The sequence below is a fragment of the Ochotona princeps genome, chromosome 8 (assembly GCF_030435755.1).
Source record: "Ochotona princeps isolate mOchPri1 chromosome 8, mOchPri1.hap1, whole genome shotgun sequence".
Lineage (NCBI taxonomy): Eukaryota > Metazoa > Chordata > Mammalia > Lagomorpha > Ochotonidae > Ochotona > Ochotona princeps.
Window position 1 is genome coordinate 48,607,481 of NC_080839.1, and position 14,755 is coordinate 48,622,235.

Sequence of the window (14,755 nt, forward strand, 5' to 3'; positions counted from 1 at the left end):
AAGTAGAGGGAACGTGGAGTTACCAGTTGAATCCTAAAGACAAAGCAGTGTCTGGCCAGAGGTAGAGGTGGTACCGTCCCAGTGGATATAGACTAGCCAGAGGTTTTGGGTGATACTCACCATCACTGTTGGCTTTCTGGAAGGCTCAAGAATGATAGCATCTGAGAGGAGAGTGCAAGCTTTACCAGAAAGCCACTAAGGGAAGAAACTTCTCCACAGATTCCTTGTCTACCACAATAATGTTCCCACACATCCCTCTCACCAAGCCAGGACAATTTGTCAATAGTTACAGTATGCAGTAAGCATCTACCCTTCAGTACTGATTTAGTTACTTCTGATTTCTTTCTCTTTCTTGTTCTTTAAAAAAATATATGAGGGTACTTATTTTCCTTCAGTTAATAATGTAGAAATGAATACATTGCCATACTGTATCTCAGTTCTTCAGGGATGGAGTACTGAAAGAAAGGTATCATCATTTCCAAAATTGTTTTGAACTTGATGGAGCTTATATTTACAAATAAAATCTATGTTTTTGTTTTCATGTTGTAACTCCATTTTCTACAAGCTTTTAAAAGTCTCCAATTTTTCCTTTTTTGACTGAATTGTATTCACTAAATTACTGTGTCAAATGCTAGCAGTGATACAGGAAATTATTGGTGTCATATGTGTAAATAATAGTATTTAGCATACATTTGGGCAAGCTACATTTTAAGAATATGTGACTTCTATATTCAAATACAATTTGTGTGGCATATAATTTACCCTTTTAACATGAAGAAGTCCTTATTTTTTATTCTGGTCTGAGTTGTACAACCATCACCATAATCCAATTTTAGTACCCAGTCATCACCTCAAAAAGAAAATCAAAAATCACCTCTATTCTGAATCCTGTTCTGTATATTTCAGATGAATGAATTTGCATCACATGTAATCTTTGGTGACAGGCTTCTTTTACTAAGCACAATGTTTTCAAGGTTTACTTATGCTGTGTAGTTTTTTTGGTGGCCAAATAGCATTGTATGGATATGTAATAGCTTGCTTATTCATCAGTCGATGGATATTAGGGCTGCTTTTACTGTGCCGTTATACACAGTGGAGTAAAAATGTATGTATAATGTTTTATGTGAAGCTGTTTTTATTTCTCTTGAGTTTATGTCTCAAAATAAAAATTTGGGTGCATTTTTAAACTGTTTACATTTTGCAGAGATTTTTTTCATCATTCATTCTCTTCCTCTTTCATTGTTTCCTCCTTTTATCTTCTGTCTCCAGACTTCAGCTCTTGACTCTCAATTCTCTGTGTAAGTAATGTACTAGACTGTCTTGTCCTGAGCCACCTCTCTTGTTTGCAAGAAACTGCTGTCTGCCTGATCATTCTTGACCTAGAGCTCATCATCATTACTCGCAACACCCTCTTTCTTGGTTATCCTGCATTTGGAAAACAGCACCATCTTTCTAAAGCCTGGACACATGACTTTAGAACTCTTCCATGCTAGGATTTTTATGCTGTGAACACCTGACAGAAGAACACTTTTATTAGAAATTCTCTCAAGGCTGTTTTCTCGGGGACACTGTTATCCCAGAAATTCTCAGAACTTATTTGAATTAAAACTATTATTGTAACTTAGAATTAATACATATGCCACTTAGAAATCTTCATTTCCAGTCTGCTGTTTGCATATAATGATAGTAGGGTGAAAACAGAACACTAGCAGTGAAGCAATTAGAAGAAAACTAGGTAGAAAAATGTATATTTAAAATGTTAAAATGTTTATCTGAACTTACCAAATTATACAAGTGTTCTAAACGATGTCTAAATTCAGATTTTCAAAAATGTGTATTTTCTATGGGGCTAGATTTGAGGACTTTCCCACTGTTGGTGTCTTTTTATTGGTTTTCTAATATTGCCTTCCATATACAGTACGTATTCTAATTCTTTTTTATGTTTGTTTGTTTTTTGGTGGTGGTGGAGGGGAATAGTAGGAGGAAGAAAGGTAACATCTGGTAACTGGTTCACACCTCGGATGCTGCCTTCAGCAGCCAGGGCTGGACCAGTTCACCACCAGCATTTTGGAATTCCATCTGGGTCTCCATGTGGTGACAGAGACCTAAGTACTTAGATTACCACCTACTTTCTCCCAGAAGGTGTGTTAATAGGTAGTTGGAATTAAAAGTGCAGTTAAAACCCTGAAACCAGTCATTTTGATATGGGATGCGAGCATCCTAAACAGCTTCTTAACTGCTGTGCCAGACACCCATTGCAGTTTGCCTGTGTTGATAGTTTATATCATGAGCTTTGCCTCAGAAAACATTTTGAGTGAAATGTGTTTGAAAATCATTTTTACTGCATTAACTTAAAGGCTAGGGCAAAGAAATAATGTTTACATTAGGGAAATTCAAGCAAATCTCTGACAATCTGTGATTACAAATTATTAGTGGTTATTGGAGGAAAATATTTTACCTGTTACCAGTTTTTGGTAAGGTGTATCTGAAGACCTCAAAATTGTCAGTCTCACCTGTATGAGAACTAAGTAGATCATTTGGTAATGACACAAAATTGGTTTTTTTTTTGTTTTTTTTGTTTTTTTTTTTTTCATTTTTACTCAATCTTTATTTTCTCCTTGATTCAGAATGAGTAATTCCTTCAGTTCTATCCTGTATTTCATTAGTTCTCTGCCAACTCATATCCAATCTATGTTTAGTGCATCAGACAAAACAATTAATATCAACTTTCGGATTTTTTTTTCCATTATACAATTTTCTTTTTTTTTTTTTTTTTATTTAACTTCATTAATTACATTGTATTATGTGACACAGTTACATAGATACTTGGGTTCTCCCACCCCTCCCCAAACCCTCCCACCATGGTGGATTCCTCCACCTTGTTGCATAACCACAGCTCAAGTTCAGTTGAGATTCCCCCATTGCAGCTTGTCAGGCCGCCACTGTTGGTATATGATAGACACAATAATAAATTATGTGAGAAAGATCTGAATAATGGTACACTTAACGTATTCACAATAGCTCCTCACTTTGGTGAGAGAAGTGGTGTAGATCAGTGACTAGACCATGCATTCCAAGAGGTGGCTTCCCTGCCACGTTAAACAGTTGAACGTACATGCATACATCAGGAAGGGAGTTTACTTCGATGAACTTAGTCTTTTCACTTAATGAAGTTATATTCCATCAGGCTATGTGAATAAATGAAACTGATTATTAGCTTGAAAAGTGGAAGCTGTCCATATTTAAGGATTCAATGTAACTGTGCTATTTGAGTGTGAAGAGAACCATCATTAAAATTTTTTGTTGGTTATGTAAGTGTTTTTTGTCACTGGATGTTTCTTAAAAACTTAGAAAAGCAGTTATATTAATATTTGGTTAAATGTTGATGACAATAAGTTGTAATCAGTTAAATAATGGCATAGATAAGGAGTAATTGGAGTAAAGTCTAAACTTTCTTTAACGTGGGTTGTGCTGATCAAGAAAGGAGTGTGACTGGAGTTACATGAATGTTAAGAGACAAGCAATTGAGACTCGACATTATTCTCATTTTCATCATGCAGTCATATTTGAGGTCATAGATGTGTGTTCACTGACCAACATAACTTGGTCTCTGGTCATGTTAGATTCCATCAGTTGTCTGCAGCCGTACCACCCTGAACGCGCCTGATCTCGTCAGATTCCATCAGTTATTACTGAAAAATTGCAATTAGGGGATATAGTCCTAGTAAACATTTGATTATAAATTTAAATCATATGGGCCCAGCTAGGTATCTCAGTGGCTAAAGTCCCTGCCTTGCACACTCGGGATCCCATATGGCAGCCAGTTCATATTCTGGCAGCTCTGCTTTCCATCCAGTTAGCTGCTTTGGGCCTTATTTAAATAATTTAAATTATTTAAATATCTATAATTAATTTAAATAAGTCAAATTATTATTGTGGCCATTATTTAAATAATGAACAGAGAAGTGTATTTAACTATGGAGTCTGGTTATGCATTTTCCTAAATCTAAAATCTGTTTTGTGCAAGAATCCTAATTCTGATCATGTGATTTTTTTGCATTCACTTTTTAAAAAATTTGTTATTTTTTTTTATTACGTTGCATTATGTGACACAGTTTCATAGGCTCTGGGATTCCCCCAACCCCTCCCCATGCCCTCCCCCCATGGTGGATTCTTACACCTTGTTGCAGTATTACAGTTCAAATTAAGTCAAGATTCTTTCGTTGCAAACATATACCAAGCATAGAGTCCAGCATCTTACTGTCCAGATAAATTCAACAGTTTCTTGGGGAGACCATCTCTGGTCTGAAGGTAGAGCTGGCAGAATATCATCCTGATCAATTAGAAGCCCCAGCACAGCATCAACAACAATTTACAACATTATGGAATTAAGTGACATGGTACTAAGTAATCAATATGTTAAAACAATGCAAGTTCTTAACCACATCCTGTGATTTCTTCATTGACACTTCAGTTTTTGTTTATACATAGAACTGGCTATAGGGTATCATTCAGCAGTGTCGCGTCTGTTTTCATTTTAGTATTTAGCAGTTTATTGTGTTGACGCATAATTTTGCTGAACTTGGTAGATTTTAGGATAGCCTAAACTGGCATATAAATCTAACAAGGCATTTGTCAACAGTTGAGGTGCTAGAACAGTTTTAGGAGATTTGTGCAGAGAAATCTTCAATACCCTAGTGAGGAGTAACTAATCTTTGTGTCCTACCTAGTAAGGTATATGTGGATCCACGCTGATCGTTTCCTGTTTGGTTCAAAGCTTTCCTTGTTGTTCTCTATTCTATTTTTTTTTTGGGGGGGGAGGCCTACAGAGTGACCCTGATGGTCATTGCAAGAGAGGGTGTGGATCCAAAGTTGGAACTAAGTAAGGACCAGAGAAAACTCCTCTCCCTAGACCCGAAGGAAGTTTGCTGTTCTTCTGTTTCTGCAGACCACTCAGGGCTCCTGGCTTTTACATTCACTTTTTGTGTGTGGGGGTAGGAAATACAGAATTTTGAAACTTAGTTAAATTGTCTTTTGGAGGGGGTAGGTAGCAGGAAGGGCAGGATTAGGTACTTAGATTTTAAGAAACCAATGTAAGTAATTATCTGAATCCTGCTTTTCACATTATGTCATATTTGTTTTCTGATTTTGTTTTTCAGTTTCCATAGCAAGGCGTGTACAGGATCCATTAGCCGAGCTAGTGAAAATTGAACCGAAGCACATTGGAGTTGGAATGTACCAGGTAAAGCATTGTGGGTCATGTAATTTATGAAATCCATCAATATAAAGAGCAGTACTCAAAGCTGGCCGAGTAATGAAGTGCCACTGGAAGTAGATTCCCATTTTCAAAGGTTATACATACAGCCTATGGGAAGGTAGTTTAGAAAATTGTTTATGAGAGTATCACATCAGTCCAAGTAAGAGATGATAGTTACTTGGGCAAAGTTAATGCCAGTAAAGACAGAAGAAAATTAAGTCTACTTTGTAGGAATTATTTGGTATTCAGCGAGGAAAAAATTGTCAAGAATTTGCCCCGTGGATTCTAGTAGATGGATATTGGCTAAATAGGGCAGATTTGTTGTAGTAAGATCCTTAACTCAGTTTGGGGTATGTTAAGTTTAAGATACTTTCAACAGTTCAGGGGAAGGTGTCAAATAGGAGTTGGCTCTACAAGTCTGAGATGATGGGAAACAACTGTATTAACATTGGAAAGCACATTGCTTAGCAGAGAGTGAAATAGAAAATAATTAAAATAGTACTGAGCTCATGATAATCTTATCTATATTACCACCATGGTAGCATATCCAGAACCCTGAATTCCATGAGATAATAGAAAAAGTGTCATGTATGTTTGTACCTAAGTAGAAACAAATTTATATTAATGTGTGGAAAATACGCTTGGAAAATGGTTCCCATCAGTGAGTAGAAATATCAGGAATTCCTAAAGAGTAACAAATATGAGAACCACAACCACAGAGAAATTAAAATTTGGTGCAAGTAAAACTTGGCAACATTTACAGATCAGTAATGTTCATGAAGCAGATGTATTTTCAGGTAAGTCAAACCAGAATCAGGTTCAAGTAATGCAAAAGGAGATGTGTATAAACTAGCCAGGTCCTTTGTAACTGCTTCCTTAACATAGCCTAAATCCTAGCTGCAACACTAGTTTTATCTGCCCAGCAAGACTGGGAGAAGCCTCAAGAGGCTTTGGATTGCCAAGAAGTTCAAGGAGCCCCATCCTGAGCAGAAAAATTCCTGACATGCATTTGACACCTAACAGGCGTGCCTGCATTTTCACTGAAGGCCAGAGCAGAAACAGCTTAGATAGATACATGGCAATTCTGAAATGGTCTTACTGTCCAGAACCATTTCACATTTGAAGAAAACCTACACCCTCCCCAAGATGAGGCACCAAACTTAACAAAAGTAATGAAATAATGAATTGGCAGTAGATTTTTATTAGAGAAATTAATAGTCACAGAAAAGAGATTTTGTATTTATAAAAGTTAACATGGCAGAAGGAAGTTAAACTGTTTAATTATCTTAGAATTTTAAAGTGATGGTAAAAAACATTGACTGTATAAGATATGAATTCAAATTAAGAAAATGGAGGGAAGGTATAATTACTAATAATAAAAGCAAAATTCCCCAAACTGAAGACAGATCTCTTGAAAACTTCTAATAAATGATGAATAAAAGAATAACCTAAAAGACCTGCATTGAAAAATCCTATGAAAATTTAGAATACCAGTAATAAGGAAGAATTGACTGAAAGTAAACATTAAGCAAACATAGTTCATCTACAAAGGAAAGCATCAGATTGACCTCAGTGATATTATTGAAAAATAAGTAATAGGCAGTATTAACGCAGTAGTTTTAAAGTTGTAGGAAAATTTTTTTGAACTTGTAATTTTGAAATCATAATTCTATAATCAAGCCAACCATCAATTCAGTGTGAAAGGAAAGCAAAAAGTGTTTTTAAACATGCTATAATTCATCCTCTGTGAATGTTAGGCTTTCTTTGAAAGAACTTACAGAAGTATTCCAGCCAGAAAAGGGAGGGGTGCATCCAAACAAGGGAAAGACACGTGAAACAGCGACACCATTGAAACAGACATATGTATGGACATAGCCAAGTGTCACCCTCAAGTCTCACATTTTTAACTGTATACTGCTAATATTTAAATCATTAAATATATGTTTAAAAGTATTTGTTTGATAGTAAAACACACATAGAGAGATCTCCCCTCAGCTGGTTCATTGCCCCCAAAACTCATAATAACTGGTTCTGGGCTGATGCCAGAAGCTGGGAACTCAGTTTGTGTCTCCCATGTGGAGGACAGGAACCAACAGCTGCTACCACACCTGCTGCTGCTTGGAGTGTTCATTGCCAGGAAGCTGAGACTTGGGCCTTGAGCCCAGACTCTTTGGTGTGGGTGCAGAAGTTGCAAAAAACGTAGTACTTGCTGTGCAATGCCTATTGATCTTTGAACACATACCCCAAATTTTGAAATATTTGTTCATACATACTGAGATATTGTGGGACTGAGACCCAAATGTAAACACAAAATTCATTTTTTATACACCTTGTGCAAGTAGCTTGTAGGTAATTTTATACAGTATTGCAGTAGTACTGTACATGAAACAAAATTTTAGAATGTGAAATTTTTCCTCTAATGGGAGGTTTCCCTCCTCAAAAAGCTTCCAATTCTGAATTATTTCAAATTTCTAGTTTTCAAATTAGCATTGTTCTCTACCTGTGATTGTCCAGATCAGATCATATCAGCATGGGACAGTAGAAGAGGAGGTAAAATACTAAGATTTTTTTTTTTCAGGAAAAGAATTTAGATATAAATTGATTATAGAATTTGTGAAGAATAACTGGAATATATGGAGGAACCACCACAGTGATTTAATATAAAGCATTATTATCCTTCCAAACAAAAGCTGAGTAAAGATAATGAGGAAATATAGTACATAAAAAAGACATAGTATAGGTAAACAGCAAGAAGTGTAAAGAATAGTGTATGAGTTAAATTCCTGTAGTAATAGAACTTTGGACATCATAAAGTAAAATAGAGTTCTAAGCTATATATGTATAAGGTTGCTTCTAAAGAAAATATACAGCATTAATACTAACAGTTTGGGGGAAAATGTTCGTGTGAATGAAAAAGTCATCTGTTGCCATGTTAATATCTTACAAAATAGAATTTAGGGAAAAATGCACTAAGTATATCAAGGAATGATTATTTTATAGTAATAAAAATTGTTTCCCAAAAAATATGTATGCTTAAGTATCCTGTATTATCAATCTAGCGTCAAGAAATATACTGTATAACCATCTTCTCTGGACATTTGAGCATTACGACAAGTAATCCTTTTTTTGCATTAATAGAGCATTATTAATAGAGCATTATAATAACTTTATTGAGATGTAATCACATGTTCTACAGTTCACTCATAATTGTTAAAATCTTTATCATCCTGTTAGCAGTCACTTCCTCCTTTCCTTCCGCATCTCAAGGCAACCTCTAATCTGCTTTTCTCTTAACATTTCATATACCCAAAATGATATAGTATATGGTCTTGTGTGATTCACTTCTATGCTTTCTTTCAATGTTGGTTCATATTGTAGCATATATCAGTAATTTATTTTTTAAAAATGATCAAATAGTATTCCATTTTTATGTGTATAGCTTTTATGCACACATACATATCCTATACATGTATGTATACACACACATATATCACATTGTGTTTATCCATTCACCAATTTAATACATGTAGGTTAGTTCTATTTTGTAACTGTTATAAATAAATAATACTACTTTGAATAATCATGTGCAGGTTTTAATGTTGCTTATGTCCATTCCCCTTGGATTTGTACTCGGAATGAATTTTTTGTATCATTATTTTTTTAGCAGGTAAATTTAAGACCAGATGATGAATTGGGAAAATTATTGGCCACAATTGTATATGAATATGAACATTTTAGTATTAACTTTTTTCTTGTTGATTTGTATGAATTTGTATGTTGATTCATATAAAACATTTACATGTAATTTTTAGAGAACCTATACAATTTATCAAATACAAGTTTCTCTTAAACTCCAACCAATTGTTAGTTCAGTCTAACATTTCAGTAAAATTATGATAAAATGAAAAATCTGTGCAGATGAGGAAGGAATAAAATGAGCATTCATATATGTTGCAGGTAAAAGTATAAATCGGGTAAACTTTATACATAAGCTGCAATAGCAAAATTATAAAAGCATCTTCAATAGAAAGTTATAGACTACCCATCAGTTGAAATATTAACCATTATAAACTCAGGCATCCAAGATTTTGGCAACATGAGAAATTGTTATAGTATTTTTAAATTGCCACAAACTTTCTGATGCACGGTAAAACTAATTTTGCTTTTATATATGAGTATACAGAAAACGTGAAGAAAAGAAAATGTGGCCAGTGCCTCATCTGTATATCTTTACTTGATGTAATTGGCGGAATTTTATTGTCTTTTTTACTATCCTTCCAAACTTTCTATAGTGAATATACACTAAGAAAAATTCCTGTAAAATGTGTACCCATTTTATGTCTCAAACAGTTGACTACTTAATTTTAAGCCTTGATACCTTGGAATTCCAGTGCAACCACAGTGGGACTGAATTTCTTTTTTAACAGGATCTTCTAGGTGCTTTTGGTATAAATTTGATACTTTCATTGTGAGTGAAGATAAGCGTAATGGACAAGCATTGCTGATTTAAAGAATAAAAGCTATTCAAAGAAGGAATGCTTAATAGATGAAATAATAGAAGCTACAATAATAATATCAATTCAATAGAAACTAAAATACTTTCAGTTTAATAACAGCTAAAATGCTAAAGGCAGCACTCCAGTCCTTGTCTTAGAGAAAGGGGAGAGTTGATTTTAAAAACACATGTCTGTCATTATTTCTGGAGAGAGAAGCAGCCAGTGTGGTCGAAGGACAACATATCCCTAACTGAACCCTAAAGACTTTGCTGGAAAGTGGCTTGGTGTTACTCCCAAAATAACACTCTAGGGTGAGGGCAGGATGAGGCAGGGGTTGGCTGGTTTGAGTTCTGTGGGACATGGGAATGGTGGTTTCACTTGGCCTTGTCATACCTTAAAAGCACAGCTTAAATCAGTTGGATTTACTTATATTTATTTCTTCTTTGGGCTGTGTTTTAGACACCTATGCTCATTAACACCTCCATTCGGTAATGAGCATAAGCAGTAACGTGGGAAAGACTCAGAACAACCTCTTCGTTCCTTTGGTGCCTCTCTGTTAGATCATTTGTTGAAGCAAAGAATAAAATGGTTATCCAAAATAAGTTTTGGGAATGTGTAGTGGCTTTTATATCCAGGCCATCTTTATTCCTCATTATCGTGGAGAGTGAGGAGTCACTGGGCAAGGAAAATCATCTTCCTAGCTGAAAAGGTTCATGGTAAAACCTCAGAGATGAGAATTAGCATTTTATTTCACCACCCCCTGTGTGAGATCAGTTCTGGCTCAAAAGAAGCATAAGAACAACTCTTCAGCTTAGACATAAACGTCTGAAAGATGGTTTTATTCAAAATTCAGAGATTATTAGTTTTAGTATTGGTTTAGGCTTGTAAAATATAACATACTTCATGTTTATATTGCTTGCTAAAATTTTTTAGTGAATAATGTAAAGGATTAAAATCTTCTCATCTCTAAGATTGTTTGTCACTGTAAAGTGGGACACAGGGATGGTCTGTCTTATGGCTAGTCTCTTACCTAACTTTTGTTTACATTTTTGTCCTGATCCTAAAGTAATATTTTCAAACAGAGAAAACACAAAGGTGAAACAGGAAACTATTCTAAAACTGAGGCATTATTCACATAGGGGAATTCCCTGCCAAAATCATTTTGTAATCTTACTCCTCAGGAGAACAGGCTGTGCCTGAGTCTCTGGTTTACAGAGTATTAAGAGTGAAATTCAAACTTAGCCTTGCATTTCATGCATCTCTGACAATGCAGAGATCCGACTGAATGGAAACAAGTAATTAACTGTGGCTAGGAGCGTGAACCAAACTCATTAATAGAATTTGCCAATTATTCTTTTAATTTCAAGTTTTAAGTTTCCTATTCTGGATATTTTTTGCCTTCACAATGAATTATGTTTCCTTCATTGAAATGTTAGTGTTCAGATTCTTAGAAGTCACCAACAGTGGAGTAAGTCATATGCATGTATGTATGTACCCTATTGCAGCCTCAGTACTCATCTTAAAAGAAGTGTGGTGTGTTAGTATGATTTCAAGGACCTTTTACCAATAATACTTTAAATTATTAATAATGGCATATTTAATTTCCTTCATCTTTTGTTTGCTTACTCTTTGCACATCATTGACCTTGGGAGTGAAACTAGATCCATTTCAGTTTTTATTCAGGTTCACCTTCCAGTTCGCATACATCAGCACAAAGTCCTTATTACTGTAACCTTAAGGAATTTTCTCTTTAAATTATCATGATGATTGGAAAAATCTACATATGGTGTTAAAATGTGACCATAGAGGTTGGTATTTAGCCTAGTAGTTAGAATTCTGGTTAAGATGCCCGAGTCCCACATTGGAGTCCCTGGATTTGATATCCAAGTCTTGCTCCTTATGGTAACCCCTGGTCGTCCCCATGTTGGTAGTTCACTACTAATCCCCCTTGCAGTTATAGCTCAAGTAGTTGGGTTCCTGCCACCCACATGGAGACCTGCGTTCGGTTCTCAGCTCCTAGATTTGGCCTGACCCATTCCCAGCCATTGCAGACATTTAGGGAATGAAACAGGAGACATAAAGAAAGGAAAAGGTTTACTTCTGTTACTTTAGAATCAGAAATAATTTACACAATCCACAGACAGGAGGAAGGGATTTACAACATATAACGTGTAAGTAATCCAAAATATATAACCATCTCCTACAAATAGAGAGAACTCAACAGAAAGAAAAAAAAGTAGACATAGGGTATGAGTAAGTAATTCACAGCAGAGAAGACACAAAACACCACTAAATTAAGAGGGAAAATAACACTCCCACCAGTAATAGGGAAAATACAAACTAAAATCATAATGAAAACCCCCTTCGGATTGTGGTTTAATGCACTGAGCCACAACAGCCCCTAGAAATGTAAATCCTTGCACCGTTTCCTCAGACTTGCATGATTAGGTATTCTGGGAACATTGCTTCCTAATCTACTTTGTGTTGGTTTGAGAATCGCTATTAAAACCCCTTCGTGGTCTTGATAAAACACAGATTCTGTTTCAATTGATCTTGAGTTGGAAATCAGCAGGACATGCCAATGTCTAAGAGAGTTTGAAGAAGCGAAAATCAACATGTGTGGAACCTGTGCTGTGATATATCATGTTAAACCGCCTCCTGTGGCTGCAGCAGTCCATTTGGGCACAGGTTCGAATCCTGGCTCCTCCATCTCTGATCTAGCTCTCTGCTAAATATGCTTGGGAACACAACAGAGGATGGCTCAGGTGCTTGGGTCCCTGCATGCACATGGGAGACCTGGAAGAAGCTCCTGGCTTCTGTCTTCAGGCCAACACAGCTCTGGCCTTTGTGGCCATATGGGAATAAACCAGTGGATGGAAAATCTCTCAATCTCCCCCATCCTTCCCACAATTTTACCTTTCAAATAAATACAATAAGCCCTTTAAAAAAAATCAATATTGTGGAATACTACAAAAATAAAGGGAAGTACATAAAATTATGTAAAATGTGCCCACTGAAATGGTAGAAGTAGAAATGGGATAAAAAGAAATATAAGAATAAAAGAAAAGTGAACACTTAAAAACAGACACATATGTATAGATTGTTCCAGAAGGGAGTCTTTTTTTTATTTTTCTCAAGGAGACCAGGATTTAAATGGCTTTGTATCCACATCTGTTGGAGGAGGTAGAAATAAAGAAGGAGAAATGTAACATTCTGGAAATGGAATAAGCTTGGTGCTTGGAGGAGAGATGGCATCTCCAGAAGGTCTGCAGAAGACCTCAAAAGAAAGACTCCAGTGGTGGAGGGTGGCAGGGCTGTGAGGGGTGGTCCTCTTCCTGTTAATTTTTATTTTTTGTAAGAAGTAGAAGCCTACTGTTTATGCTGTGTCCCCCCACCTTCCAAAATGAACAGCTAGTTTATACATTTCTGGAATCACAGTATTTGTTCATTGTCTCTTTCCTCTAATACAATATAAACCCTTGTAAGAAAGCAGGCTGTTTCCTTTTGTATACTCCCAGGACCTGGCACATGGTATATGTTCCAATTTTGCTGAATGAATGAATGTTAGAGTATCAATATAGTTGATCTTTATTGTATTTGTTCTGTTACGAACACATCATTAAGTTTTGTGGCTTGTTGCTTCAAATAATTTGTTGGGTAAACCCATACTTTTGGCTATAGTATTGCTTTTTAATTAAACTCATTTAAGGTAAAATACCTTAAATACCTTGTTTTCCTTTCCAGTCTTCCTTTACTCTTACACTTGGGTCCTTTAAGTTTTAAGTTCTTTACGTTCAAGTGAAAAGAAATTTGTTCAGTTCTTTGGCCAGATAGGGGTCGCTTCCTGCAGTTTGGAACATTTCTAATCAAAAATTTGGCTTGTGTATATATACATACATGTGCACATAAATGCGAACATATGTAATCATTCTTATATACACAAGGACACTTCGAAAAGTGTGGAAAGTGAAATTTAAATATGTTTATTTTGGTACAATAAATTTGAAATCATGCATACTCTTCTCATCATATATATATTTTTAATATATTTTTCCATGCACTTTTGAAGACCTTTTGTATGTAATATATTCTTTTATATAACTTTAAACATACCATTTTCTTATTAACATATAGCATTGATACTTGAAAACAGTTCTATTAAAGGTTTAAAGATGCTGGTAAAATGACTTTACTGTTTCATAAATAGCCTATTTTCTTCTTTTATTTTCTTACTGTATTTGGCATATTCTTTTTCAGAAACATATGTTAAGACCTAAGTAATTTGAATACGTTTTGTCTCATTTACAAATGCTTGAATCAGTCTCTAATTTTGTATCTCAGTATTTTGTCCCAGTAGGAACTTCCTATTTGGAGATGAGCTTATTATGAATGACTGGCCTGGTGGAGGATTTGATACATGGCTCAAATGCAACTTTCTGACCAGAATAACCAATGCCATACATATTTTTACTGTTCTTTATAACAATGCCTTGTGTAGTCTTGACGGGCTCTTTCCTGATCGGTCTTTTAGAAGACTGTTACTTCCTTACTGTACCCGTGTGCCATTCAGCCAGTCATCTCAGAGCATGAAATGTGTTTTCAAAAGATTCCATAGCACACTGTTTTCCTGTGCTGAATTTTAATTGAAGTTAGGCATTGAAAAGTAAACAGTGCTTGCTGATTCTCTGTGTGGTGAAACATCAAATGAAAAACCTAACGAGAAGCGAGAGTTGGGAGATTGTTATTTACGAACAACTAGAGTTCCTTAATCCACACACTTCTCTTCATTTCTTATCTGTACAGTGTCTCCTCTGTTCTCTGTAGAAATAGTTCTTATCTGGACAGGTGAGAAGGAGTACTTATAGAGGAATTTTCTTCAGTTGTGACCAAATCAGAAAATCCACATTTCTAAAAATATATAACGAATATGGCATAATTATATTCCCTAATTAGTTGTCTAAATAAAAAGAGAAGTTAACTGTCAAAATGAAAGTTTATGAGT

The 14,755-nt window shown here is 35.4% G+C and overlaps 1 protein-coding gene across 4 annotated transcripts in view; it reads left to right on the plus strand.

The window, feature by feature from the left end:
- The window catches only part of SRBD1 (S1 RNA binding domain 1), a 192,071-nt gene that overhangs the window by 98,599 nt on the left and 78,717 nt on the right, over positions 1 to 14,755 (plus strand). For all 4 annotated transcript variants that reach the window (XM_004582781.3, XM_058667994.1, XM_058667995.1 and 1 more), the window contains exon 16: positions 5,160 to 5,242. In XM_004582781.3, coding sequence (XP_004582838.2) covers positions 5,160 to 5,242 — 83 coding nt within the window. The remainder of the gene's footprint in view (positions 1 to 5,159; positions 5,243 to 14,755) is intronic.